The sequence below is a fragment of the Leptonotus elevatus genome, chromosome 6 (genome assembly GCF_054856555.1).
Source record: "Leptonotus elevatus isolate MCC_2025b chromosome 6, RoL_Lele_1.0, whole genome shotgun sequence".
NCBI lineage: Eukaryota > Metazoa > Chordata > Actinopteri > Syngnathiformes > Syngnathidae > Leptonotus > Leptonotus elevatus.
Genome location: NC_141244.1, coordinates 13,334,681 through 13,362,172, shown reverse-complemented (window position 1 = coordinate 13,362,172; position 27,492 = coordinate 13,334,681). Strand labels below are relative to the sequence as shown.

The 27,492-nt window shown below is 39.1% G+C and overlaps 1 protein-coding gene across 1 annotated transcript; it reads left to right on the top strand.

Annotated features, from left to right (window-relative positions):
* Positions 1-10,006: 10,006 nt before the first annotated feature.
* Positions 10,007-27,172, top strand: ankrd28b (ankyrin repeat domain 28b). Its single transcript, XM_086078584.1, has 28 exons — positions 10,007-10,218; positions 13,674-13,757; positions 14,106-14,184; positions 14,905-14,975; positions 15,077-15,277; positions 16,851-16,938; positions 17,285-17,427; positions 17,520-17,732; positions 18,672-18,750; positions 18,874-18,988; positions 19,602-19,684; positions 19,752-19,815; positions 19,893-19,961; positions 20,038-20,178; positions 20,909-21,020; positions 21,111-21,137; positions 22,662-22,736; positions 22,825-23,026; positions 23,107-23,194; positions 23,282-23,399; positions 23,528-23,747; positions 24,308-24,395; positions 24,489-24,572; positions 24,675-24,820; positions 25,152-25,234; positions 25,375-25,457; positions 26,047-26,138; positions 26,214-27,172. The coding sequence occupies exons 1-28, from the start codon at positions 10,192-10,194 to the stop codon at positions 26,495-26,497; spliced, it is 3,159 nt and encodes a 1,052-aa protein (XP_085934710.1). The 5' UTR covers positions 10,007-10,191; the 3' UTR covers positions 26,498-27,172.
* The last annotated feature ends 320 nt before the right edge of the window (positions 27,173-27,492 follow it).

The following is a 27,492-nucleotide window of genomic DNA, read 5'->3' as shown; positions in this document are numbered from 1 at the left end:
CATTGCTTCCTCCTTTTCGAATCAACAGCCGCAGCCCAAACTCTACACTCTGAGAACCGCGCTGACTTTTTCACCCAGCATGCGATGCTGGATGAGGATGTGAGAATCAAAATGATTTGAATATTTATGAGCATCACCATGGTGTTGATTTAAGGACTGAAGAATAGAACCATAGCAGCCAAGACTAACAAAGCGAATAAAGGTGTGAATGGAATTTATTTCTCACGACAACATACCAACAAATAGCTTTTAGATTTCCATGCTTGTGTTGCACCTTAAAACCAAGCAAAGCTAAATTAAACTTTTAAATTCCTTTCACAGCAATTCAATAATGTTGATAACAATGCAAACATTCAGCGAGTTTGACACTTTCTGTCATTCTAGCTGTGAAATGATTTTTTGACATCTCATAATAATATGCTGTATCTCTACAAACACATTCCCGCCCTCAACTTGTGACAACAGCATGATTTCTATCCATGGACTGACAGCACGCTGCAAAAAAAAACAACCTTCCAGGCGTGTAATCATTTGCCAAACGACAGACCATATGACTGTCGTGTTGATGTAAATGAGAGAGAGAAAAACATTCACAGCTTTACCATTTGAAGACAGTGTGTACTGTTGCTATGGGACTATTCCTGCCAAAGTGCATTTCTTTATAAACACCATGTTGTGTCTGAGTACATATATTGTAATTGTTACTTCATGCTATCATCTAAGCCTTGTGCAGTGCAGACAAAGAGAACAAAAAGCCTGCACAGAATAGAGACCCACACCGTCCTCTGGGCATCAACAATACTCCGCCTCCTTTCAAAACTCACTGACCCAAACCCATTTTTTTCCAGTCTAAGAGAAATGTCAAGTCCAGACCAGGAACTTCTCTGAGAAGGGAACATAGCAGCCAAATATAGCCCGTCTCTTGACATCCACGAGACCCGATGGGGCTCTGTTAGCAGTGCTTAATTTTAAATTGCCATGTGGTCACTTATTAAGAATCATAACTCAACAAAATAAATCTTCACTGAGCAGTGGCATGAACATTGGGTGGTGCCGTTGGCTGGTAACCTAATAGTAACCTAATCAAAACAGACACAAAAGCAAGGGCTGTGCACAAAATTAGCGTGTCGCTTTCCCGCACATTTCCCATGATAAAAGACGCAAGAACCATTTGACATAATTTCCTCTTTGTTCAAAGCTCTGTCCCGACACAACATACCCGTTCGTCTCCTCAGCTGACAGGGCAATGTTCAGTCAAACTCCGAGAGCTAAAAGCGGATTCTGAAGCACTGCAAACTGTGCATTGTGCATCCATGCCAATATTTAGACAGTAGAAGAAACACACTGAGATTCAGAAATGTAAAAAAGGTAAAAAAAAAAAATTATATATATATATATATATATATATATATACATATATATATATACGGGTAATATATGAATCACTTGTGTGTGTATATAGACCGCTTGGTTCAGGAGCTGATTTGTTTACAGATAGAATTATTAAAATGTTTGAAGATGTCAAAAACAAATCAATAATTGTATGTGGTGATTTTAATATAGATTTGGACAACACTGTTACAACAAATTACTTTAAGAACTGCATGGAAATTGCTGGTCTATGTCCCATGATATCTCAACCTACCAGGATCACTACCCACAGTGCTTCAATGCTTGATAATATACATACAAACATACATGCTGAAATAACAAGTGGTATATTTACAATAGACATGAGTGATCATCTCCCTGTATTTACAATCTAAGAAAAATTCAGTATAAATACTGTGCAAGAGGAAACTCCAATCGTCATAGAGACACATCCTGAAAAGCAGTAGAACTCTTAAGAGAAGATTTTGGGGGAGGGGGGGGCATAAAAGCACAATTACTGCAAAAATATATACAGTATAGCACAAGGACACACAGTTTAATTATTTTGTTGTAACACTGAAAGCGTCTTGACCGTTCGTTGTCATTACATTTTTGTTGTTTGTGTTTTAGTTGATCAGGGGAAGACAATACAAGTTTGACTTCTTTCTGTCCCCTTTCATTTCTTTTGCTTTACTTTGAATTTGAATATTGCTTTATATTGTCTTTTTTTCTTTTAAAATGAATGAGATTGATTGATTGATTGATTTAGTTTACTCTAGAAAAGTGGATTTAATTGCATTTGAATACAAAACAATTATTGTAATATGTATTCTAGAGCTGTCAAACTATTATTTTTTTAATCAGATTAATCACATCTTAGAATTTTGATTAATCACTTAATTAATTTTATTTATTTTTTTAAAGCTTTTTATCAACATTTATTGCCCTCAAAATTTGAAGAGCGCCGGTTGTATGTGAATTATTTCGGCATTTAATGTGATGAGGACGTCGTCAACATTTTTTGATCCACTGCACACTCTCATCCTCCTCTTTTTCTAATCAGTTAATTACTTGCATAATTTAAAATGACAACAAAAATGACCCCAATAGTTCGACATGAACAAGTATTCTGAATATTAAATGTCTTACTACTTGCATATAGTCATGTTTATTGCTCAAATACAACCTGTGCTACCTTAACGTAACCATCCGCTGGCAAACTAAAGAAAAATCTGCAGTCCAAATCAATACTGTGATTAATCTGCGTTAATACATGATTAATGTGATTTTTTTTGTGATTAATCAATGAATGAATGCTTTAACTTTGACAGCACTAACTAGCGTATTCATTATTTTGTTCATTGAGAAATTTAATATACCCACCAATTGTCAACTGTCACAATATTTTTTTTAACATCCTCTATTTCAATAGCACACCTGTACACACACCTACATGTGTGAATTGTGTGCGGCCAAGTTGACAAAAACAAAAAAACGATTGGCATTGAACACTTTGTCACACTCACAAAACACCCAGGCATTCTTCCTTTTCTCTATTGTTGCTGCAAATTGTGCAGAGTGATATGAAGACTGCCTTCACACTGTCGCGGTCAGTCAAGGATGGCCCACATACGCAGGAAACAAATCCACAGCGAGAATGTGTCATTCATCACCTTCACTGTGAAAAAAAAAGAAGCTAAATACAAAGTACATTGTGTGACCGGAATTTGTGTCAATAGGGTCACTCACACTTCTCATGGTCTGTCTAAAGTTCTGTGTTGCATCGATAGTGTATTTTAGACAACAACATGCCTGATGCCAACTTTAAGATTATAATCAGGGTGAACATGCAGCGCACAGCAGGGATGTTATGCATCATGCCGTGTTTGTGAATTCTGTTTGGTGATTCTATGCAAACTTATCAGGTCCAGTGAATAATTCACAGATGCCTGCCAAGATTTGTTCTATCGAAAAAACATTTTGTCTCATTAGCACATTCATTGGTACTAGGAAATTATGTGTCAGGCAAAGTGGAGAGTGCTGTTAAAATGACTCTCTCTCCCCGACACAGCTCAGATGGTACCTGCCCCCTCAAGCCATCTGAGCAGTGCAGACATCTGCGAGCATTAACCTGCCAAGAACAAGTCTAATGTAAAAATATTAAATATTGTGAAATGGAAAGACGGCTCAGAGGTCATTCGGAGGAACTGCGGAAGGCTTTCATGAAAGTATGAGTGGTGTTTTTCAAGTGTCATGTGAAAATGTCTACACTGGAGGAGTTGTGGTTCTGTTGATTTCCAATTACCCGGCACACAGAGACTCCAGAATGTTGTGACACCTTCAGAAAGACTGCTGGCCACTCAAGTGATCAAACAGAACCAAACGTACAGTATATTTTGAAACTGAAATTGCAGACCACTGCAAAGGTTAAGGATGGGCAAAATAAATTATTAGCCAATCTATGGGTCATCGCTGAGAATTATGACGACGAATTATGAGTCCATACTAGTTGCATTTTGAAATAGCAGCAGCAAACCAAACTTGAGTGGCTGCAACCAGTTTGCAGTCAGAAGAAGAATGGTAATGAGCAGATGAAAGATACGGAAAGTTCAGAAATCCACGGAGAGCTCACTATAACAAAAGCATTATTCTCTTCATTATTCGTCATTCTGCCTCTGTGGGGTGCCGGAACTGACTCCACATCCAGAGGAGCCAGGCTTGGGCATCCGTTTCGAATGCCTCCTCAGTGGACAACCCCCTGGGGAGGTTCCAAAAACATGGCATGAGGCCTCAGGGAACATGTACACACTGTAGGCACTATGTCTAAAACCTGTCCAGGGAACACCTCAGTGTCCCAATGGAGGAACTAAGGGAGAGGAAAGGATGGCCATCCATACTTAGTGGTCTCCTCGTAACCCAGGTAACAATTTCATCAAAATTGCATGTTAGATATTACATAATCCTGGACAAATACAGTATAAACAAAACCATCATTTATAGTTTCTTGGAGGTAATTACTCTATTGAAGAAGAAAAAAAAGATTAAAAGAATTGGATTTTTGTGGAAAATGAAATCTGATATTTTATAAAAAGGCATGAAGACATGTTTTGCCCACTGAGTTTGAAGAGTACAAACATGTAGGTTTTTCTACATTTAAAGTTACGTTTTTGATGCATTGAAGCACTCTCATCATCGCAACCCCCCCACCCCCCCCCCCCCCGTTTTATTTTTACGCCATATACCCCAGCTTTAAAGTACAGCAAATATGCTATGGAGAGTTAAAATATTCCTTGTCATTGTACTGGCTGCATGATTTACTTGACACTACTTTCAGATGTGCCCCAGACAACTAGAATGTACATAACATTTAGCAAGTGACGGTTTGAAAAATATTTCGAGGGGGGAAAGCCATGACGTGTAGTTTGTGACTTGAGGTGATGAAACTGAATCAGCTTTTTTACTCCGGTACGTTAAATGAGGTCAAACCTCCGTAAGCACGTGTCTATTTTTTTTTTTTTTTCGGAACTGTATGAGAAAACTGTGATGGTAAGGACAAATAGTAATAACCTACTTGCTGCAGGCTCGCTACTTTGTACTCGGCGTACATGCCCTGCAGGAAAATACAGATTTAGGCAAATAATTCCAGGTTGCACATTTTTAAGCGGATTTACCGTACGACAACTAACCCACCTGCAACCGTTGCACTAATAAACCCCCATAAAAAATTTTTTTTTTTTTAAATCAATGCACGAGTTGTGCGAGTAGTAGTAGCCTTTGCTTTAGCTACAAATAATAATAATTTGGGTTCCACAACTGTGAACATAATCAACTAGTGTCAATAAAATGAACAATATATAATATTCTTGTGTACGCTGAAATGTAATTTTACGTTATCTTTTAACATCAGTGAGGTACATTGAAAGTCGGGTTCGATCAACTCACGCTCCATCGTGTTCCAAGTACAAGAGGGAAGAAATGTTCTTCTTGGCTACCTTGAGAGCAGGGTCTGACCGGCTCGTGTTAAATTTAGAAGACGTGTAGGAGGCAAGCTGTGTCTGCGCCAGTATGACGACGGAACTATAAATAGTTGAATATTCAATGATAAAAATAAAAAAATAAAAAAGCAAATGACGACAGCCAGAGCGATAACGTCCTCTGTTCACCCAAAGACCCCGACAGGTGCATGTTCATAAACTGACTCTGTAATATTATATACCGCTTAGAAAGCGTGAAATGTTGTACCTGCTGCTATGACGGTGATTGGCTCACAAATGCTATTTTAAATACTACTTGAACAGAAGCAGAATTTGCTTGGCATCTGTGAATCTTCGAATCACCCTTTTTAAAATGAGCACCTGTGGCGTATGCTCATCCAGATAGACATGCGCTGTCATCTACTGGTCACTTGCGGTACTGCGCTACTGCTGTATAAACCTAACTTGTCATGTGACATGCAGTGTACAGTAGGAGCTGTACAATAATTTAGGGTATCGAACCACGAACCTGTATTCGTCACGGTCCACATTGTAGTTACGATCATGGAGTCAGTTGCAACGGTGAAAACACACTAAATGAATAATCGCTCAACATGAAACAATAAGCCAAAAGTCACAGGTCGAGGAAAGCTAATCCTAAACTGAATATGATTTGAAAATAAAATCAATAATAATAATAATAATAATAATAAAATAAAAAGGAATTTAATTACTATTTAAAATGCAACAACAACCTCTTAAATCTTTTGTTTTTAGGAAAGTGCAACATCAATGTTTGTTGTCTTTAAAGGAAATTTATTATGCAGACCACTAGACCAGTTTGGTGTCTGTTAGCCAGAAACTGAGTTGGGCATTTGCATCGGCTTACACATAGGCGTGTAGAACTGCGGAAGGCAGTTGCACCTGCATTTTTTATTTTTACTTTGGATGGATGGAAGGGTATAATGAACTAGTTTGTGCAGCAGCATAATACATTGTCATGCAGCATAATAAGACACGCTCAGGTACTGCCAAACTGTTTTTAATTGAATTGTTGTGTTATTTATGGCCTAGAAGTGTTTTCCACATAATATTTACTCTACTTGTGCAGTTTCGGGTTGCGTTGCTACCTTTGTAACAGAATTTAGTAAACCAAGGAATTATTTAATGTATGTAATATGTATTATATAATATTTTACATTATGGCAGATACAATAGTTTAAACAATGCCACCACTTTAAAATTAAACATTGAATTTCTATTGTGCGATGTTTTGATGACGCAACCTGCAGTGGGCCACATTGCCCCATGTAAAATACACAAAAGGCAGTGTTGGGATTGTCCTACTGCTGTAATCTGACCTTTTTGTTTTAACTCTTCACTGCCATTGACGCCTATAGACGTAACTATTTATATTTAGTTTAACAATTTTTTTCCACTTTTGTTAACAAGAGTATGAAAACCTAGATTGTTTTTATTGCACATTTAGAACAGATATAAAATTTGGTATTAATCGTGAGTTAACAAGTGAAGTCATGGGATTAATTAATATAAAATAAAAAAATTTAATCACCTGACACCCCTAAATTTTTATATTATTATTATTATTTTTTTTTAAGATTTAAAAAATAAAAGATTATTTAAAAAATGAGGGGTGTCAGGCGATTAAAATTTGTCACATGACTTTACTAGTTAACTCACGATTTAATATCTGTTCTAAATATACAATTTAAAACAATTCTAGGTTTTCATACTCTTGTTAACAAACTGATAAAAAAAATTGTTAAAATGAATTTTTGACGTCTGTAGCCGTCGATGGCAGTGAATGAGTTAATGTGATAGCCAATATTATAGCTGTAGGCTATTAAACATTCTCCAAAGTACAATTCTACAAATTCTGAAAACTAATGTGATTGTGAAGAAAATGTTTTTTGTTTTTTTTACCTCATCTTTTGAGCAGGTGTACTGTTAAGTGTGACTCATTTGAGCACTTTCCCACTGGTGGGAAATTTGGGTAAAGGAGTGAGGCCCTAAGTGATTAGTTCAGATAATACACAAATTTGTCATTGTCATAAATCTCCAGCTGTTCACAGTCTCACATTTTTATTTGTCACTTCAAAGCATTCTTGCCAGTCTCTTCTTTTACTGTTGGGCTCAGTGGACAAATGTCCTCGATCTAGGAGCACAACAAAGTTCTCTCTTTACACAATTCCCACAGAACCACTCATCAAATGTCAACATGTTTTTTGTTTTTTTTCCGACCAAAGTTCATTCATTCTGCCCTCTGGAGATATGCATCCTGCTTGAAGTCTATTTTTTATTCCTGCTTTTTTCTCATCTTCATGACGGTACATGGCAGTGACAGCTCTTTCCACACTGGACCGACACCATCCAGCTGTTTGCTATCCCTCAAGTGTGATGTTCGCGGACATGGGCGCAGCGGGATTTCAGGGCACCGGTAGCGTGGTCCTGCTTGTATGTCACTGCGGTGAGCTTCAACCCATGCATGATGCCATGAATGGAACAAAATCAGTCAGGGCCCATCATTTCTCAGTGAGTGACTTTCCATTATAATAAAACCTCAGATGGAGGTCACCAAAAGATATCCCGAGGACTATTGTAAAAAATAACTTACTGGTGAAAGGACATTGTGATTTCCTAGAACTAATGTAGAAGTGATCATTTGAAAATTACATTAAATTTGGTTGTTGCAGTTTACAATTTCTAATGTGTAAAAAGTGCACAGGGTTACTGATTTGATCGTTTTTTTGTATTTGAAATAAAATGTGTTGCAATACTTTTGGTGCATGCAACAACCGTCACGGCTCACCTGTTTTCTGGGTTTGGTCATGTGACGTTCACATGCTGAAGCTTTAGGCACTGTGACGTAATTTTCAATCGACAACAAGTGGCAAAATGGCCGCCCCAATGACATGGATAAAATGGGTGGATTTTGCTGCTTAATTCATATTCCACTAACCCAATATTAATCAGAATACCATGTTTAGACTAGTTGGGGTGCATAGAACATTTTGAAAATAAAATTTTGAGTTGACTTAATTTGTGGGAACTCTCTTCCGCCCCATACCTCTCAGTGTTAAAGCATTCCCACTGAGATTTACTGTGGCCTTCACAAAATGTTTTGCAGCAGATCAAGAGGATGTACCCCCTAGCAAAGACCTACCTTCTACATTTAAAATCAGAAGCATAGCTGCCACGGGCTCCCTCTTAATCCTTCGTGCCCTTGAAACATGAGACCAGCTTGGAAAGTTCAGCCCCATGGTAAGGATAACCCACATTCTTTCACTGGATCTCCAATGCTCACTAAACCCCCTTACTTAATGAATAATCACTGCAAATAAGCACACCTTACTACAGACAGCATTTTTGATACAGTACAGTACATTTACTCTTGGTTACTAAAAATACCATATTATTCAATGTATGGAACATGTACTGTTTAATCGTCAAATGGTCTTATATGCATTTTTAAGATTTACATTAATAGCGGTCTTTTGTGTTGCAGTCCTACTAAGCTTCGATTTAAAAAAGGGGCATATTATGGAAACTCTGCTTTTTAGGTGGCTCTTTAATGATTGTTGGATATCCAGAGTTCTTGCTCATCCATAAGTAATAAATTAAACAACCAAGTAACTATATTAATTGGCGCTTCTGGAAATGTCTGAGCCAGCTATTCTGCACTTCTGCCGCATGAAATAATAAGATGGGCTAACTGAAATTCAGAGCCCCTTCCAAGCGATTGCCGTAGTCTGTAGTCACATTGGTTGTTTTTGTGGTGTATTTAAATAGTAATTGATATTGTTATAACTTTTTTTTTTAAGAAAGAAAGAAAAAAGCTAAATTTACTCGAGAATGGTGACATCGTGACAACGTCTAATAGTGTTTAGTATACACACACGTAAATAGACTCACTCTATGAACAATTTAGTCTTCAATGAATTTAACATATGTTTTTGGAATGTGTGAGGATGCCAAAGTTTAGAAGAAGTATAAACTTTTTATCATGTAATAGTCTACACAGTAATACACAGTACATATACTTATTATACACGCAACACGGGCAACTTATACGGAGCATTTCAAAATGTGGCCGCCAGAGGGATCCGAATAAAGTTTTGTTTTTCTGAACGTTTAATGCGAGAATAATCGATAGGGACAACTGTACAGGAATAGAATCTCAAATAAAGACAACAAATGGCAACCTTAACTGACTGTATTTGACACAGATATATGCGTCTGAATGTTAATTCAATTCGATGCTATTTGCTGTCAAATAAAATGTAAAATAGTGAGTAACATTGCTTCTGAGCCTGAAACATGTTTTTAATGTAGCAGAAAAATAGTACTCCTGCATTGAGTGAATAAAATACTGTTGTCGTAGTTGTGTGGTTACTCGCCTAAATTTAATAGGAACATCTTTAGAGAACTCATCAATTCGAAGGAATCCTCAAAGTAGCAAGGAAGTTGGACAAGAACACGACTTAAAATCCACAACTCACGTGCTGTCAAATCATAACGATCCAGCTGAAATGCGTCAACCAGCAACAACCAATAGATTCCTTTCTTCAACACAGGAAAGTAATTTGACCAATGAAAACGCTTGTTTTTGGCAGGTAGAATATGGCGGCGATAATGTTATGGAGTTTCCGCTACTCGTTTACTTGCATGCAATCAGGCCAGGGGGCTAGCAAGGTAGCTAAGCTAGCGTCACGCTAGGCCTCCAGCGGACTAGCGGCAGAGATAGCAACAAGATCAAACACTTGTTTGTCAAGGAGTCGACGAGCCCTTTACAAGTCTGCATGATAACACTTATAACCACAGAAATATGGTGGTTCTCAAAATTCGAGACCAGGTAAGAGCACTGTTCCAAAAGCGAAGGCTAAGTTACAGATAACGTTTGACTGCTAGCTTCGATTTCAGTTTTTTTCCAACGGACTGTAATTGACTATTTAGTTATATCGAATCGTTTCGTGTAGCGCGACACTTGAATTTGGATCAAATGCGAGAGGTTCATCCACGACATCACAGTTTAACCAAAACCCGAGGAGAGCTTTTGTCGTAATGGTGATGCCCGTGATCACTTATGCATGGGGACCCATGCTCAACCAGAATGTGTCCTAACCTGCTAACAAGACTGCTCATCTCCAACAATTAGCCAGTCCCCTCTCCACAGCTAATAAGGAAGGGCATGACTAGTTACCGTGCTATATGAAACAATTGCAAATTGGCTTGAATGGTTGCTTTTAAATTTAGTTATTGGTAAATGACAGTCAAAACGTTGTTGGAGACGCGTACCATAGCAACAGGACTAGAGCTAATGACGTTTAAGCGTTTGTGACATTTCGTGGTAACCTTTTTAGCTGTTAGCTTTTTTGGAGTAACTGCGCCATTGCGGCATATGTAAACAAATAAGGAACAGTTAATGATAAGCGGTATAGAAATTATGGATATTGTGACGCTACGATGAAACCAGTTAATAATAAACTGCTAAAAATAAAAAAAATAAAACTCCCATGCATACCATTTGACTGGGGCACATGGTACGATTTTTGTTGACAGTATAACATCTTTAAATCACTCCTGTAATCGATATAAGTCTGGCCAAAATCTGTATTTTCAATAATGCAAGGGACCAAGTTGTGATTGTTGTGATTAATTGACTATTTAGTGTTGTGTGTCAGCTAACTACATGTTGAAAGGATTTATTCTTACAGCACGCATGTGTATACCTCTTGTCATCATGTGCTCTAATGATCTGTTAGTCAGTGTGTCTGCTTAAAGTGCTGTCTCCATGGTGACGTGTTAAAGGCCTTGAATGAGACAAGGAGCAGGGCAGTTGTGCTGCTGGACGGGTATAGAAAATCTCCTGCAGCAGTTGAGCAGGAGCCCGCAGCTGAAAACAAAACGCAGATTTGTCCCACAGAGTGGCAACATGAGACACTGTGAGAAGCACAACTGCCCACTTGTTAGCTTGAATTGACCCTTGTAGCATCTGTTGTGCCCTGCACATTTTGGACATTTCAGAGTGACTTAATTGTCTCTGGTTGTTATTAAAAGACCGTAAAAGACAAACCAGTGACTCTGGCTGCAGATTTGCTTTGAATGTGGAATACCCAAGATGTGTTTGATGTAATTATCATGTGTCTCTTTTAATGATTCAGAGGAGTAGACTAATGTGTATAAAATACACTATCTGTGTATCGTTTTTATGTTTAGTCATTCTTTTCACCTCATCATCACTCATGCAAGAGTTAAGTGATGTGATTGGCTGAACGGGTAGGGGGTGTGGCCACTGAAACCCTACAGAGAGGGGAAAGTTATTGCAAGTTGACAACTGAGCTACTGACTGATAAAAAAAAAAAGGCCGCTACATTTTAGATGTTCTTATTAACAGTGTTTAGCTCTTTTTTTTAAACACAAGCATGGCAAATTAGTGTGTGGAAATGTTGCATAAAAATTGCGTGTGCATTAGCCTTGAATTAAAACTCTATCCCCAATTTGTCCTAAAAAAAAGTATTTCATGTCAATCAATATTTTCCCTTTCAGTAAAACAAAGTGCAAATGACAATTACATCATTTTCAGTTGGAGACCAAGTGGCTCTTTCTTTAACACAACATATCACGTAATCGGAAATCGGGCTCGATCATGTCATTTTTAGCTGGTCGGAAACATGGGGGAAAGATGTTCGTTTGTTTTTATTTAATTGAAAAATATATTTTTAAGGGCTACAAAGCAACAAAATGATCCAGAGGCACACCGATATTGCCGGAATATTTTTTTAAAAGGTGGAGAGAAAAAACAACGTTCATACAACACAACATCACAACACAGCAAGCAGAGTGAACACAGCCAGTGGGGGAAACGGTCGGGTAGTTGTTGCAGAAAGCTAACGTGAAGCTAGCGTCATGTATCAATGCTAATGTCTTCTGTATGGAAATATTTTATTGTGGAAAGCTGAGACTATGCAACGTATGCAAATTGAGCATTTTGCGCAGTGGAAAGGATAGAGCTATATTGAACACAACTCATTTAATACGCCACATGAAAAACTGATGTCCCCCCCCCCCCCCAAAAAAGGATTTTAATATTTTAGCTGGTTCAAACCACTGCTCCACAAGCCATATAAAATATGTCCTGTTGTGATAGTTTTGTTTACAAAAGAAGAAAGAAAAAAGACAATTTGAGTGCACTTTTTTCTTTCATTAATACTTTGCCGAGGTATGTGTTTGAGACTCGCAGATCCTCAAAATCAGGTGGCTTGTACTCATCGGGTGCAAAATGAAATGTGATCAAATGTTCAAAAATATAACATCAATAAATTAAGAAAATGTACCTTCGGGATTCATTTGTAACAACAAAACTGTCACTGAGTGAACATAAATAAAAGTCGCTTCCAAACAAAATTACCTTCTGTCCCTGAAAATGGACAAATAAAATATTATTATTATTTATTTTTGGGAAGAAAGCTCAGTATTGTTCATTCGGTAATCTTACCGATTCAACGTGTGATCATCATCATTGCTTTCTCTTTTTTTTGTGTGTGTGTGTGCATTAATTCACCTGAAACCTATTTAAATCCCATACCCTTCACCTAAACCGAATGCTTCAGAATCCCGCTAGTCTTGACGTTGTCAGGAGACCCGAGGAAGGATCAAAGAAAAGTGTAATCCAGCACTGACCAGACACCACCTACTACCCACAGGGTTACAAACCATAATGTTTCACCAACTCCAGAAACATCTAAGTTCCAACAGATTAGGGAGCCCTCAAGAGACCAAAAGAAAGACTGAAGGAAGGATAGATGAAGCAGAGTGAGATCCACAGACATCAGCCTCCACCGATTCAGCGACCAGAGGAAGAAACAAATTAATTGTATTTGAATGGAAACTAGGATTGTTAACATGACTGTGGTATAAATCTAGAAGTCACCTTGGGATGAGACTTTCATGGTGCAAGTGATTAAGTATGTAAATTGATGGTCATGGTTTGCATTTGTTACTGTAGTTTGGGATTGTCATACCAGATCAACTATTTCCTTCCATTTTGGGTCCTCTAACATCACACAACTGTTTTGGGGTTGATAACACTGAACAGATGTGTCTGGTGTGTGTAGTGATTCTTGAGCGAGAGGATCCCGCTAACTTTCTTAATACTGAGGAATCAGGATGAGGTCTGTGGGTTTAGTTTGTCATTTGTTCCATTTGGATGCTTTCACTTAATGAGAACTACTGCTAAGATGCATGCAAATGCTTACATGTCAGCATTTGAAAGGAATAGAAGCTAAATGATGCTTTTTGCTTCCACAGCCTGCTCTGCTGAAAGCAATTTTCAATGTGGACCCTGATGAAGTGCGCTCACTTATATTCAAAAAGGAGGACGTGAATGCCCAGGTAATCGCCACTGATTGCGTTTCCTTTTATTTCTGAAAATCTTGGATTTTATTATATGCTTTAATTGTTTTTTTTTATTGTAAAACTAGCAGTGTTATGTGCCCTCTCTTTTGTTGCATTCCTCACTACTTAAGTCAAACCGTTTCTTTCATCTTGCTTGTGTTCCTGTGACACACACACACACACACACACACACACACACACACACACACACACACACACACACACACACACACACACACTACGTGAGTGATCTTTGTGGGACTGAACAACTTTTTACTTTTTCAACACACATCAGGAACAGCAGCGTCTTGTATTTGACAGTAGTCTGTCTCTCTTTCCTTATAGGACAATGAGAAGCGGACGCCACTCCATGCTGCTGCCTACCTGGGAGACGCAGAAATTATAGAACTTCTGATCCTTTCAGGTATGTTTAATTTTGCAACATATCGCTTTTTGAGTTATGTGGCAGATTGCAAAGTAGAAGTTGTGATTTGTGTAGTACAGCACACGAGTAAAGTGGTCACTCCCTTTAAACACTACATACTAATATTAATATTGTCTCACGACTTGTACTCCAAACCTATTCATTTAAGCAAATTGACCACCCCTATTTTCAATACCATTTATTTCATTTTATTATCTTGTAACCATTTTAGAGGTTACAAGGGAATCACTGTCTGATATCTCAGGGAATGGTGACACTTGTTGCTCTTTAGATCAAATACAGATGACTGTTTATACCTTAAGTTACTTTCATATACTATTGCAAATGACATTTGTGCATACACAAATATGTAGCTTTCAACAATTTTTCATTTGTTGCAAAAATATGTCCACACCACTGTGAAAGTCTATTTAAAGCTATAATTGAAAAAAAATAAAAATTGATTCCACAATAATTCAACCAAAAGTCAATCTAACATGAATACAATTTGGTCACACTAACACTAGCTGACAAGCAACACGCTGCTTTTAGCTACGTGTTTAGCTGCACCTTGGGTCATTTTGACTTTTATTACTTTGTTTTTTTTAACTTTGAATTTTGAACAGTTATCTCAAGGTTAAATTTTGTGACCGACTGCAAGTTGTATCATTAATTTCCTTAAATAGTCTGACTGCTAGTGTCCCCTGACTTGTGTTGTAGGTGCCAGAGTAAATGCCAAAGATAGCAAGTGGCTCACTCCTCTGCACCGAGCGGTTGCCTCCTGTAGCGAGGTATGAGAATGTCCCCCATACGCTGACACGTGCGACTGCGCACCACACAGAACATTAAATGTGTCAAATTATATTAATCAGTTTGTTACATTTTGTGGAAGGAGGCCGTGCAAGTATTGCTGAAACATTCTGCAGACGTAAATGCCCGAGACAAGAACTGGCAGACGCCGCTACACATAGCCGCGGCCAACAAAGCAGTCCGCTGCGCCGAAGCGCTCGTCCCTCTGCTCAGCAATGTGAACGTGTCGGACAGAGCTGGCCGGACTGCACTGCACCATGCAGCCTTCAGTGGTCACCTGGAGGTAATAGAGTGACGCTTCACCTATTTGCAAATTCACCCATGTGCTTTTTTGGGGAGAAACTTATCCTTAGCATGCTTTTGTGTTCTTCCTGTAATGCTCTAAGAAACCACAAGTTGGTGTCATGGCTAATGGGAAAAAATCGTATGATAGTAAAATCACGTGCGGCGTGCCAATGTTGGAGATTCCCGCTGATCACGTTACTAAAATTACACAAACCAAGAAGGTTGGGGTGATGAAATCCATAGTGATTAACATGTTTCAATACTTTCTTTGTGTGCTGCACCCATCTAACTCTCGTTGCCGGATGCATGTACTTTCATGTGGATTAGTTATTTTAGGGGAGGAAATGCCTGGTCTAATCAAGTATTAATTCCCAAGCATTAGTCAAGCTGCCTTACTGTAGTGAAACCTTACTTGTTCAAGAGGGTGTACTCATTTGTTCTGTTTATAACAAAATTGTTTTGATAACACACTTCAATCTGTCCTCTACTTCTGATGAAATATGTATTAGCACAACAGGAGTTATGTCCGTAATGGCGTTGGTGAAGTTTTGTTTATTTTCCGGTTACGCCATGACCTTCAAATACCCCCAATGATTAGAATCAAATGTTGAGATCTGGGGGTAAATGAAGCCGTTCCTCCTGATCAAACCATTGACATATAAGATAGAGTGCCATCTTGCTAAGAGTAAACTTTTAGCATAGTGTTGTTTAGCATGAATGGAAAAACGATCTTCTTGCCATATGTAAAGCTGGTTTTTGGCATTGAGATTTCCATTATTTTTTTTTAAATGGTCCAATAATTCTGTCATTCAATATTCCTTCCCACACTATCAATTTACTGACACATTGCGTCTACATCGGACTAATGCAATGAAGAATTATACAATAAAGCCACAACTATCAAATATTTTTTGAATCGTTGTCTGCATGTCTGCATGTTGAATGACTCTGCTTGAGGTGTGAAAAGTGGAAGTTCACGTGCGAATGTGCTCATTAAAGATTTGTTTTCTTGCTGTTTATTCAATAAAGCGCCTTAAACGCTCGGTCTGGCTTTGGCGGCAATACATTATGTTCTACTAACTAGCAATGCCGTAATACTAGCTTGATTTGCTCTCTTACCCTGTGTTGGACACCATAGATTGTGGTAGTACACATTGTACTTGATATTCCTAGTTAGTCTGAAATAATTCCAAACTGGACAATCTTTGCAATTTACACCACATTGCGCCACATAATTTCTACAGGGGGTGGTTTGTGCGATTTCGGTAACTTTAGTTCTTGTATAAAAATGATCATTGCGAAGCTTCGAGGCAGAGATTTGTGTCGAGCTTTATTTGTAAAGCAATTATTGAAGTTATTTAAAAATGTTGAGTCATTGTTGCAGCCCTTATTTAACATACTTTCAATCATTTATGCTTGGCTGATTAACTTATCCATTAGAGGAGAACTATTGAAATGCGTTTTCATTTCATTTCGATTGACTTTTGAAATGCAGCAACGTTCAATTCCTAGTGTTGATCACCCCATGAATCACTTTTTCTTTTTTTTCCTGTCCCTGCTGATGCTGTCAGATGGTGCGGCTCTTGCTCTCGAGAGGAGCCAACATCAATGCCTTTGACAAGAAAGACCGGCGCGCAATCCATTGGGCAGCTTACATGGGTAAAAATAAATCCACTTGTTTCTGTTACGTAATTAGTGCTCTGTGTAACATAAAACCGTAACTTTGAAGGCAACAAAGTTATTATATAGTACACTTCATTGTTATCTGGTGATGAGCATGTTTTACACATTTCCTACCAGAAACATTTCTTTTCATTGGTTTGTGTAATTACGTTTCCAATTTTTGTTACATTTGATGGATGGATTTATGCATTTACACCTGATTAAAAGCCTCTACAGTTAAATTTAATCATAAAACAAGCATTTACATATGTTAACAGCTTTGCTTTATCATCCTTCATAAATAATACATGAATGCTGTATTGTGGATAACTTGCACCTTCAGGTCACATTGAGGTGATAAAGCTGCTGGCATCTCATGGTGCCGAAGTGGCCTGCAAAGATAAGAAATCGTACACACCTCTGCACGCAGCGGCCTCCAGTGGGATGATCAGTGTTGTCAAATACCTCCTGGACTTGGGGGTAGATGTGAGTTCCACCCACTATTTGACTGTCAATGCTTTATGCTTAAATCTCTTCGAAAGAGCAGATATCTAATAAAAAGTGTGCATTGTTTTTAGATCAATGAGCCTAACGCGTACGGCAACACGCCACTCCATGTGGCCTGCTACAACGGGCAAGATGTGGTGGTGAATGAGCTCATAGAGTGTGGGGCAAATGTCAACCAGGTGAACGAGAAGGGTTTTGCTCCCCTCCACTTTACCGCTGCTTCCCGGCAGGGCAAGCTATGTCTCGAGCTGCTTGTCTGCAATGGGGCTGATGTCAATATCAAGGTGCGTGAAACTTTATCAGCGCATATCCCCAAAAAAGTATTTGTAATCTCTGGCACTGCATGAATTTTGCAATCTACCGTAACTTCTTGATAATGAAATGCTCTCGAATATTCTACACACCCCGAAAAGCACCCTTAAATAGCTGATTGTTTTCAAGCTCGGGTGTAGTGACCTTTTCCTAGCTGGTTTGGCAAAGGCCCAGTTAGGATATCCATTGTTAGTAAGAGTCTTCCTGATGTGTATTTGCTTCTTCTGTCTTCCATTCTTGGTGGTAGGGATATTCTCTGCTCTGTCCTTGAGGGTTTTGATAAAGCATAGTTTGTGTTCTAGTTGATGATGAGAGTCAATGAGAAGTTACTGATCTGTCTGGGTACTTTTGTTTAGACCTCAGTATTGCGGTTTCTGTCCTTCGCCTCATACTGTAGTGCAGAAACTGGAATGTGCTACCCGAGAAGTCTTCCCGAATGAATTGGACGTCTTTGTCGCCAGAGATGATGTGATTAGTGAACAAATCTACTTTGCAAGCTTTGTCTTAACCCATTTGGCGTCAACATACCTGAACCAGTGGCTGGGTTTAATTATTCTAAAGGTGGAGTGCCTTTTTTATTTCTTCCATGTGCATGTTGGCCACAATGGGGGAGACTGGTAAGTGCGTAGCACAACCATATTTTTACTTGGAGAAACATTTGGTAAATTGAAAGTAAGTGGTGTTAAGGCAAAGTTTAAGCAGATTGCATACTTGGTCACACCCACCAGAGGCATAAATAGCGAAACTCCACAACTACAAAATTTAAAGTTGAAGATGCCTTCTGGATTAGAATTAGAGTAACAGTCTTGAACAAGCAAATCCAATTACCTGTTCAACAACTGCATAGTTAAGCCTAAAAACCTTTTTGAAAAGTTGCTCATTTTCACCAGTAAGGCTCTGTTTTAATTTAGAGTAAGGATGGAAAGACTCCCCTCCACATGACAGCAATCCATGGAAGATTCTCAAGGTCTCTAGCTATCATTGAAAATGGTGAGCTTCTCCGAAACCGTTTGAAAGTTGTCTTGTCATTGGAGAGTAAATGAGCAACTATTGTATAACTTCAGCTCAAAAGGTTCATTGATTTTTATCTCCCCACCCCTCCCCCCACTTAAGGTGCTGAGGTTGACTGTGAGGATAAGAATGGAAATACGCCGCTGCATATTGCAGCACGATACGGTCACGAGCTGCTCATCAACACGCTCATTGCCAACAGAGCTGACACTGCCAAGTGAGTATACCCTCTCCACAGATGCACTAGATATAAAGTTATGAATAAAACGATCCACTCAATTCAATCAGAGAGATATAGTTTGACAGTTTGCATAGTTTTGTTGTTAGGAGTTAGTCACACTGCACTGCCACCCATTAAGATGTTCATATTTTTCCCTCTGTCGCTGAATAAGGTAACCAAAATTATATTATCACCTCACAATATGGTGATGTGCAGGTCTACACTACTGCAAACTACAGCAGCAAAAATAATCGGTTTATTTCCTCAAATAGTGGCCCCCTAAACACTTTTCTTTTTTTCTCACCAGAAAAAAAGTACCATTAAAACCGTAATTATCTTAGTTATTAGATGCTAATGTTCGCAAGGACAGTAAGGAGTTTTCTGCTTATCGCTTGCTTACATTGTGGCCAACGGCGACAGCATTACCAAAGAACATAAATCATCAGATGGTTCATAAATCTCAGATGATTTAAAGTGGGAAAATTGACCACGTGTTGTAAATGAGTTCCCTTCACAGTAGGATCTTTCATTATGTGGACATGCCATATTTTACGGTGATTAGCATGTGTTGTATGCAATGAGGACACCCTAACCATGAATGTTTTTGCAGACGAGGAGTCCACGGTATGTTCCCACTGCATTTAGCTGCACTCAGTGGGTTCTCTGACTGCTGCCGAAAGCTTCTGTCTTCAGGTAACTTTACTACAAAATTCAATCATTCACAAAAGTTGCATACTCATCTTTTTTTTTTCTTCATCAGGTTTTGATATAGACACACCTGATGACTTTGGAAGGACTTGTTTACATGCTGCAGCTGCTGGAGGGTGAGCGTCATTACAGCTGGATGATTTTTTTTTTTCAACAAATATTCCAATCAATCACGCCTAACATATCTTTGCAGAAACCTGGAATGTCTCAATCTACTTCTCAACACGGGGGCAGATTTCAATAAAAAGGACAGCTTTGGCAGGTTTGTGATGATGTTTAATCGTGTTTCGGTAGTTTTGGGGTTTAAACAGTCAGCTAAGCAACGTTTACCTTTACAGGACTTCTCTGCATTATGCTGCTGCCAACTGTAACTACCAGTGTCTGTTTGCGCTGGTGGGCTCGGGGGCCAGCGTGAATGATGTTGACGAGAGGGGATGCACTCCGCTCCACTACGCTGCTGCTTCTGACACAGACGGAAAGTCAGTAACGCTCTAAGCATTGCTTAACATGATAATTATGGCAACGTAACAAATGTGATGTCACTGTAATTCGGACCAAGAAGGAGCAGCAATATATATGGGCGACTAATTACGTGTGTGTTTTTGTGATTAAAACCGAAAAGTTTATTTGTATTACTGTTGAGTACTAAATGCCGTATTTTTCCGACACTAAATCTCTCTCGGGTATAAATCGCACCAGTCAAAAAATGCATCTTGAAGAAGAAAAAGAGCACAAGTTGCACAAGGTTTTTTTTTTTTTTTAAATAACAAAAACCAAGATCCAGAACATTGGAGTCCCCTGTTCTATAATCGTGTTTACACCATTGAATGAGTTCTATTTTGAAAGGCCAAAGGTAGAATCCTGGTCAGTTATTTCGCCTTTTAGTGCTTGCTCCTTTTTGGTGCTGCAAATAGTAAGTCCTTAGGGTGGCATCCAAAAGACACAATAACTGCATCACGGCAAGCCATTTTAGACAGAATACCCCCCGTAGTTAGAGGTGGAAATTTCCAATCAGCTGGAATGCCACCTGTCAGAAAGGAGACACTATTAAGGAATGGGGATTTTGAATGAAAGTCACAGCTCTAATTTTAATATATACAAGCTGCATCTGAGTTTTAAGTCACGGGACCCGCCAATTTATGGAAACAAATTAAAGAATATGGTAAATACTTGAGTTTAGGATCTAAAGCATCTCTGTTGTGGCTCCAGGTGCCTGGAATATTTACTGCGAAATGATGCAAATCCAGGGATCCGAGACAATCAGGGCTACAATGCTGTGCATTATGCCTCTGCATATGGACATCGCCTTTGTCTAGAGCTGGTGAGAGCATCACTATTGACTGCATGCTGTGTAATACCCACTGTACTTGCTTATATTGACAAAGCTTTTGCTTAATTTCAATAACTCTAGATTGCAAGTGAAACCCCTCTAGATGCGGTGAGTAGAATTTGTGAATTGTCTTTACTGTACAAATGAAATATCCTCAGATTGTGGCCTGCACTACAATAGATTCATTCCTTCATGTGTCATCAGGTTGTTATCCAAATAGTCCTTCAGGATTTTTTTTTCTTTAGGGACCCAATCACCGCTCCAATTTTAATATATACAAGTCACATCGGAGTAGTGTTGTCACGATACCAAAATTTTGACTTTGATACTATACCTGCATGAAATACCTCGATACCGGTACTGAAACGGTACCTCGACAAAACTCAAAAACATCAGCAAAAGCAGCAAAAATAACTGACAAAAGAACTTCAAATAATTTTTTTAAATTTATCATTCAAAATATTGGGACGTATATATTTGTGTTTATACTGTATGTGCTTTCACATTGCATGCCATATTCTTGAAGTACTGTATTTGGCTGCATTTGATGTCATCCGTTTTAAATATTGGCAATACAGTGACACTCCAATGACTCAATGTGACGTTGCTTGAGTGTGCGTGCATGTCTCTGCTCTTCTCCATTCTGCTCCCAATTAATCAAATGCGTAATTAAATACTACAAATGTCTGAGCTTTTTCTATGTAAAACTGTGATTTCCTACTGTGCCTGTTCATTGAACGCACTTTGAGTCCACTGCAGGAATGATTGCTGCTTTTTCTTCTGCTTCTCCGCGAAAAACATTTGCTCTTGTTACAAAACTTTTTTTTAACTGAAAATTGAAAACCACACGTGTGTTCTTCATGTGTTTATTGAAAACATGCGTAGGCAATGCCAATACTGTCGCGTGGCTTCCACTCTGCTCGCTCCCGTGGTGCCTTAATTAGCGCTTCATGCTTCTCAACGAGGAGTGCACGTCCAGCGAGCGCTTCAGTGCGTGAAGCCATGCGTGTATGTGTACCTGCCTTTAAAACAGAGTTGGCGGGCGGTCTCGTATTTATTTTTTAAGTACCGGCAATAAGAAAAAAATGATACCGAGCCGTTTGTCGCCAAAACATCAAGGTACGGTACTGGTAACGGTATCCCGTGCAACACTACATCATGACCAGCCAAACAATGAAAAAATTGTCACATAGTTAGAAAAATACAGTAATTGTAATTGGGAGGATGGTGATATTAAAAAAAAGTCATGATTTTGTAAAAACAAGGAAAAAAAGCTCATACTTAAAAAAAATTTTTAACACAATATTGTGCTTTTGTACATAACAGCAATGCATATAAACAACCTACAATCTCTAATAACACTTGATAATTGCACACACACATTGCGTTCCTCCACATAATGACTATATTACGTTCCCTTTAAGATATTATGGCAGTTTTAATATCGCAATATCACGATATTGCCGTTATTGTTACATTCCTACTGTAAATGCTTTGTACTCTTCTCATTTGAATAAACGGTAAGTGCTGTAGGCCATTATTTGAGGAAATGCTGTATTTGAACGTATTGTGCATTAGTGTGATTCTGAGCTCCATAGCTAACAAAAAAACATGAATTATTTATATTATCAGTTAATGGAAACCTCAGGAACAGACATCCTCAATGACTCTGAAGTCCGAGCTCCCATAAGCCCTTTGCACCTTGCTGTAAGTCAAATTTTTAGCACTAAAAAAAAATAAAAATAAAAATGTCTTTTTTATATCTAATATTTGGACATTTATTTGTGGTGTTAAGGCGTACCACGGTCACCACCAAGCCATGGAGGTTCTGGTGCAGTCGCTGTTGGATCTGGATGTGAGAAACAGCCAGGGACGAACACCTTTAGACTTGGCTGCATTTAAGGGCCATGTGGAGTGTGTGGATGTTTTAATAAACCAGGGTGCCTCCATCTTGGTCAAAGACTTCACCTTAAAGCGAACCCCAATTCATGCTGCAGGTGAGTGGGTTTACTTTTGTACTTTGAAATGTATAAATTCACCCAATAATACAAATGAACTGTTCATCAATCCCTCGCAGCTACTAATGGTCATTCAGAATGTTTACGTTTGCTGATTGGAAATGCTGATCTTCAAAGTGCAGTGGACATTCAAGACGGTAACGGACAGTAAGTCATTATTTATTTGCTGTCGTGGTCCAAGATGTGAGTCTGTCTATATGTACAATTTAACATATTTTTCTTGCAAATTCCTAGAACCCCTTTGATGCTGTCAGTTCTAAGTGGACACACAGACTGTGTATATTCTTTGCTTAATAAGGGAGCCGGTGTGGAAGCCAAAGACAAGTGGGGTAGGACGGCCCTGCATAGAGGAGTGAGTGTACCTTTCTCTCTCTTTTTTTCTCTGTGAAAACAACCACGCATGTAATTAAAGCTTAAAAAATCCATCGTTTCAATATGTAACAACACTCCTATCTCTTCTTAATGCTATTCTATTTGCAGGCTGTTACTGGTCATGAGGAATGCGTGGAAGCTTTGCTTCAGCATAGCGCCAGCTTCTTGGTGCAAGACTGTAAAGGCCGCACACCCATCCACCTGGCAGCTGCATGCGGACACATTGGTGTATTGGGAGGCCTGCTGCATGCTGCCCAGTCAGTGGAAACACCTCCAGTGTTAACAGACAGCCAAGGCTACACACCGCTGCACTGGTCCTGCTACAATGGTATGTGGATTCAAAAAAGAAATGGACTATAGTTAGACATGTTTATAAGTTGACTAATACCGGGGCAGTTTGGAACGCAGTTTCATTCCTATGACTGAAATAAGCCAAAATTGTAGGAGTGCACTTAAGTTTACTACTGCAATTGCATACGTTTTAACTACAGTAAACATTTCTATGAAAAACACTTGCATTAAAACTCCTCCATCGCGGGACGGTAGCTTCCAGATCCGATACAGAATTACACTATAAGAAATACTCATTTGACTTTTTGCAGTATTTGTGGCACTTTTGTTCTTTAAGGGTTTTAAGCACACTTTAAAATACTCAAATGTTCCAACACTTATTCCCGCACAGTCAACCAAATAGCTTCCCTTCCGCCTCTCACTTCCTGCTCGTATGTGATATAAGCACATTAAGTCCACTTGCAATTTTGCTTTTCAGTGTGTATATGAGGTGCAAAATGACAATTTTGACTCCAAGACTGTGATGCGAAACTGTTTATTTCAAGCCATGATATAAATGATTAAAGATTGACAATGACCTTGTGTTCTTTCTTAAAGGTCACGATACATGTGTGGAGGTTCTGCTGGAACAAGAGGTTTTCCAAAAAGCAGAAGGCAATCTCTTCACCCCCCTCCACTGTGCTGTGTAAGTTAGCCGATCATTACAGTAATTGACAGAAGGTAAAACCACATTACGGGCATTTAAAGAGGGGGGGAAAAAAATGCTTTCTCTCTTAAGGATCCGTGACAATGAAGGTGCTGCTGAGATGCTTATAGACACCATGGGCCCCGCTATTGTCAATGCCAAAGACAGCAAAAACAGGTAAAATCTTCAGTGTGAAAGGAACTTAAAATGCTGGATAAACATTCTTAAAATTTCTCAGTTCATAAACCTTGATTTTTGTCATCTGTTTTTTTTGTCCAGGACTCCTCTGCATGCCGCAGCCTTCACTGACCATGTTGAGTGTCTGCAGCTGTTGTTGAGCCACAATGCTGAGGTCAACAGTGTGGATGCCGCAGGGAAGACCCCGCTCATGATGGCTGCTGAGAACGGCCAAACCAACGCAGTTGGTATGCTGGCTGCACACAAGCATCACTTGGCGTCGGGCTGAAACTTCCAATGTTCCAATTTTTTTTTTTTTTTACAAATCCATGCTACTTGAGTCTGTTATTTTAACAAATTGTGGCCCTACTAAAATATTCTAAAGCATCTATAATGGCTTGCTGTCTTTGACAATGCCATGTTAATGGCTCAACAAGCGTACAGTTTTTCAGTGGTTTCATGAAAAATGAAAGCTTTGGAGATGTAAGGTTTTTTTCCTGACGCCAGCTAAATATATCTGAGAGGCCAACTCATCAGAATGTTACTGAGTTTACTTTGTGTGCCATTCTCAATTGTAAGAGCTCCTGGTGAGCAGTGCAAAAGCAGATCTCACGCTTCAGGATGAGGTGAAGAACACTGCGCTTCATCTTGCCTGCAGTAAGGTCAGTACAGTTTATCACCGCTAGAGGGCTGTGTTGCATGCTAAGACATAGGGTGTCCTTGCATGTGTACGCTAAAGGGACGCTGTTTAATGTTGCTTGGTCATTTTTAGCACCAATAAAACTCCTCTTTCCTTTCACAGGGACATGAAACCAGTGCCTTGTTGATATTGGAGAAGATTACAGACAGAAACCTCATAAATGCCACGAATGCCGCCTTACAGACGTATGTATCACTTGCAATAGTTTTGGTGTATATCTGTCTCTAAACAATCGGTTAAACTTGGGCTGCAAAATTCTTAAGGGAGTAAACTTCAGGTTTGTCTAAAGTGTTAGGGTTTATAGACTTATCTTTCTTAGTAAAGTTTAACATGAAAATAAGTCAACAATCAGTCCATCCATTTTCTATTGCTCTTGACCTTGTTAGGGTTGGGAATGAGATGGCTATCCCTGCTGACTGAGGCGGGGTACATTCTGGTTACTAGTGAATCACAGGTCACATCATGTATAGACAAAAAACGATTCACTCACATTCATACCCACATCAGGGGCAGAAGAAACAGCTACATCACTCTGCTGGATTTAAATCACAGTTTGAAAATTGAGGGGGGGGAATATCACACTATTTATTTTTTATTATTATTTACATGCATGTCTGCTAGTGCTTATGATATAAATATTCAGTTTATTTATTCTCAGTAATTTCCATGAACCTTGTCCAACTTTCTTTGTGAAACGCCCCATGGGATAAAAAAAAAAAAATCCGCCCCCTTGCAACTTGACCTTTTACCCAGTCCTTGTTCTTTTAATTCAAGGCCTCTGCATGTTGCTGCAAGGAATGGCCTGACGGTAGTGGTGCAAGAGCTGCTCGCAAAGGGAGCCAGTGTCCTTGCAGTCGACGAGAATGGTAAATATATGGCTGACATTCTAGAAATAGATAAGTGTTGAAGTTTTACAATATGGAGTGTGGTCGTTCCCTCAGGTTACACACCCGCCTTGGCTTGTGCCCCCAACAAAGACGTGGCAGACTGCCTCGCCCTCATCCTGGCCACCATGATGCCTGTGTCCCCCTGCACCCCGGCCCCTACCCTTCCTTTCAGTGCCATTAACCACTACACCACTAGCCCCTCCAAGAGCGTCACCTTCGATAGCCTGCCTGTGCTGCGCGGCCAGCACACCTCCTACTGCAGCTTCAACAACATTAGCCATCATGATGTCTTCTACAAAGATGAAGAGCTCAACGACTCGGACTCAGAGACATACTGAAGGACAGGAAACGGCGCAAAACGTACACGCACACTGTGTCTTAAAGTTCACACAGGGCCAGCTTGGTAGGGCAGAAGAAGACGACGAGAGACGAGCGCCTTCAGGAGCCTTAAAAGTCATCCCTTCCCGACCTCATCCAGCACCAGGTGTCCTTCCAGCTGATACAAGGCTACACTGACTCAGTACTTAAGTGATTGCACTCGATGGGCAGACGGCGATCTTTTTACTGCAATAACATGCTGATGGAAGGACGGTAGCAGCTAAAGAAAGCTAAACCAGCATGGACCAAAAGATGTGGATGCATTTTAACCCAAATTCAATTATGTGTACATGAGTTTGTTTTGAAGTGTGTCTTGGTTGGTTTATCTGGAGGCGGTGCAGCCAGTTAAATTTTTTCATTTAGATGTTTGTGTGAATATAGAGGTAGATTCTTCTACGCACTGCATCTTTCAGAATGCACTTGTCCTTTCAAGTCTGTCACACAGGAGGAAAGTTGTTTGTGTGAATGTTTGAAATCAAAATTTTAAAATATTCTGTCTTTAACTCCTATCTTGAAATGAACATCAATTATTTACGTCAGGTTATTTTATTGTTGATCAACCTCACCCGTGTGTGTGTGTGTCTGTCCATCATGGTTTAGTCTCAAGAATAAATTATTTGTGTACTTTGGGGTCATATGTGCTCATTTTGTGCCTTCATTAGTTCCTAAGATGAAAAGTGTAGAGGCAGTAAAAGCACAGTGACTAGGTAAGCGATGAAGCACCTGAGCCCTTGTTGAGGTACAGGTGTAAGTAAACCAAGGCTATTAGCATTTGATTTTCTTTGACCATTATTATACGGCATGGTTTGATTGTGTTATTGTTTAAAAAAAAAAAAACACTCAAATCTCACACTTGAAATTCACATTGCTGAAAAATTTGAATTAGTGGATTCCCTATAAATAAAGGTTTCTTCAGATGGGATGCTATGTACATAAAAAACTGAAGTCAAAGTTG

What these genes read in the sequence shown, in the direction of transcription:
- ankrd28b (XM_086078584.1), top strand. Translation starts at nt 10,192, where the DNA reads ATGGTGGTTCTCAAAATTCGAGACCAG. An exon ending in TTCTCAAAATTCGAGACCAG is followed by an intron (nt 10,219 to 13,673) that starts GTAAGAGCACTG and finishes TTGCTTCCACAG; the next exon opens with CCTGCTCTGCTGAAAGCAAT. An exon ending in CCATTGGGCAGCTTACATGG is followed by an intron (nt 16,939 to 17,284) that starts GTAAAAATAAAT and finishes TTGCACCTTCAG; the next exon opens with GTCACATTGAGGTGATAAAG.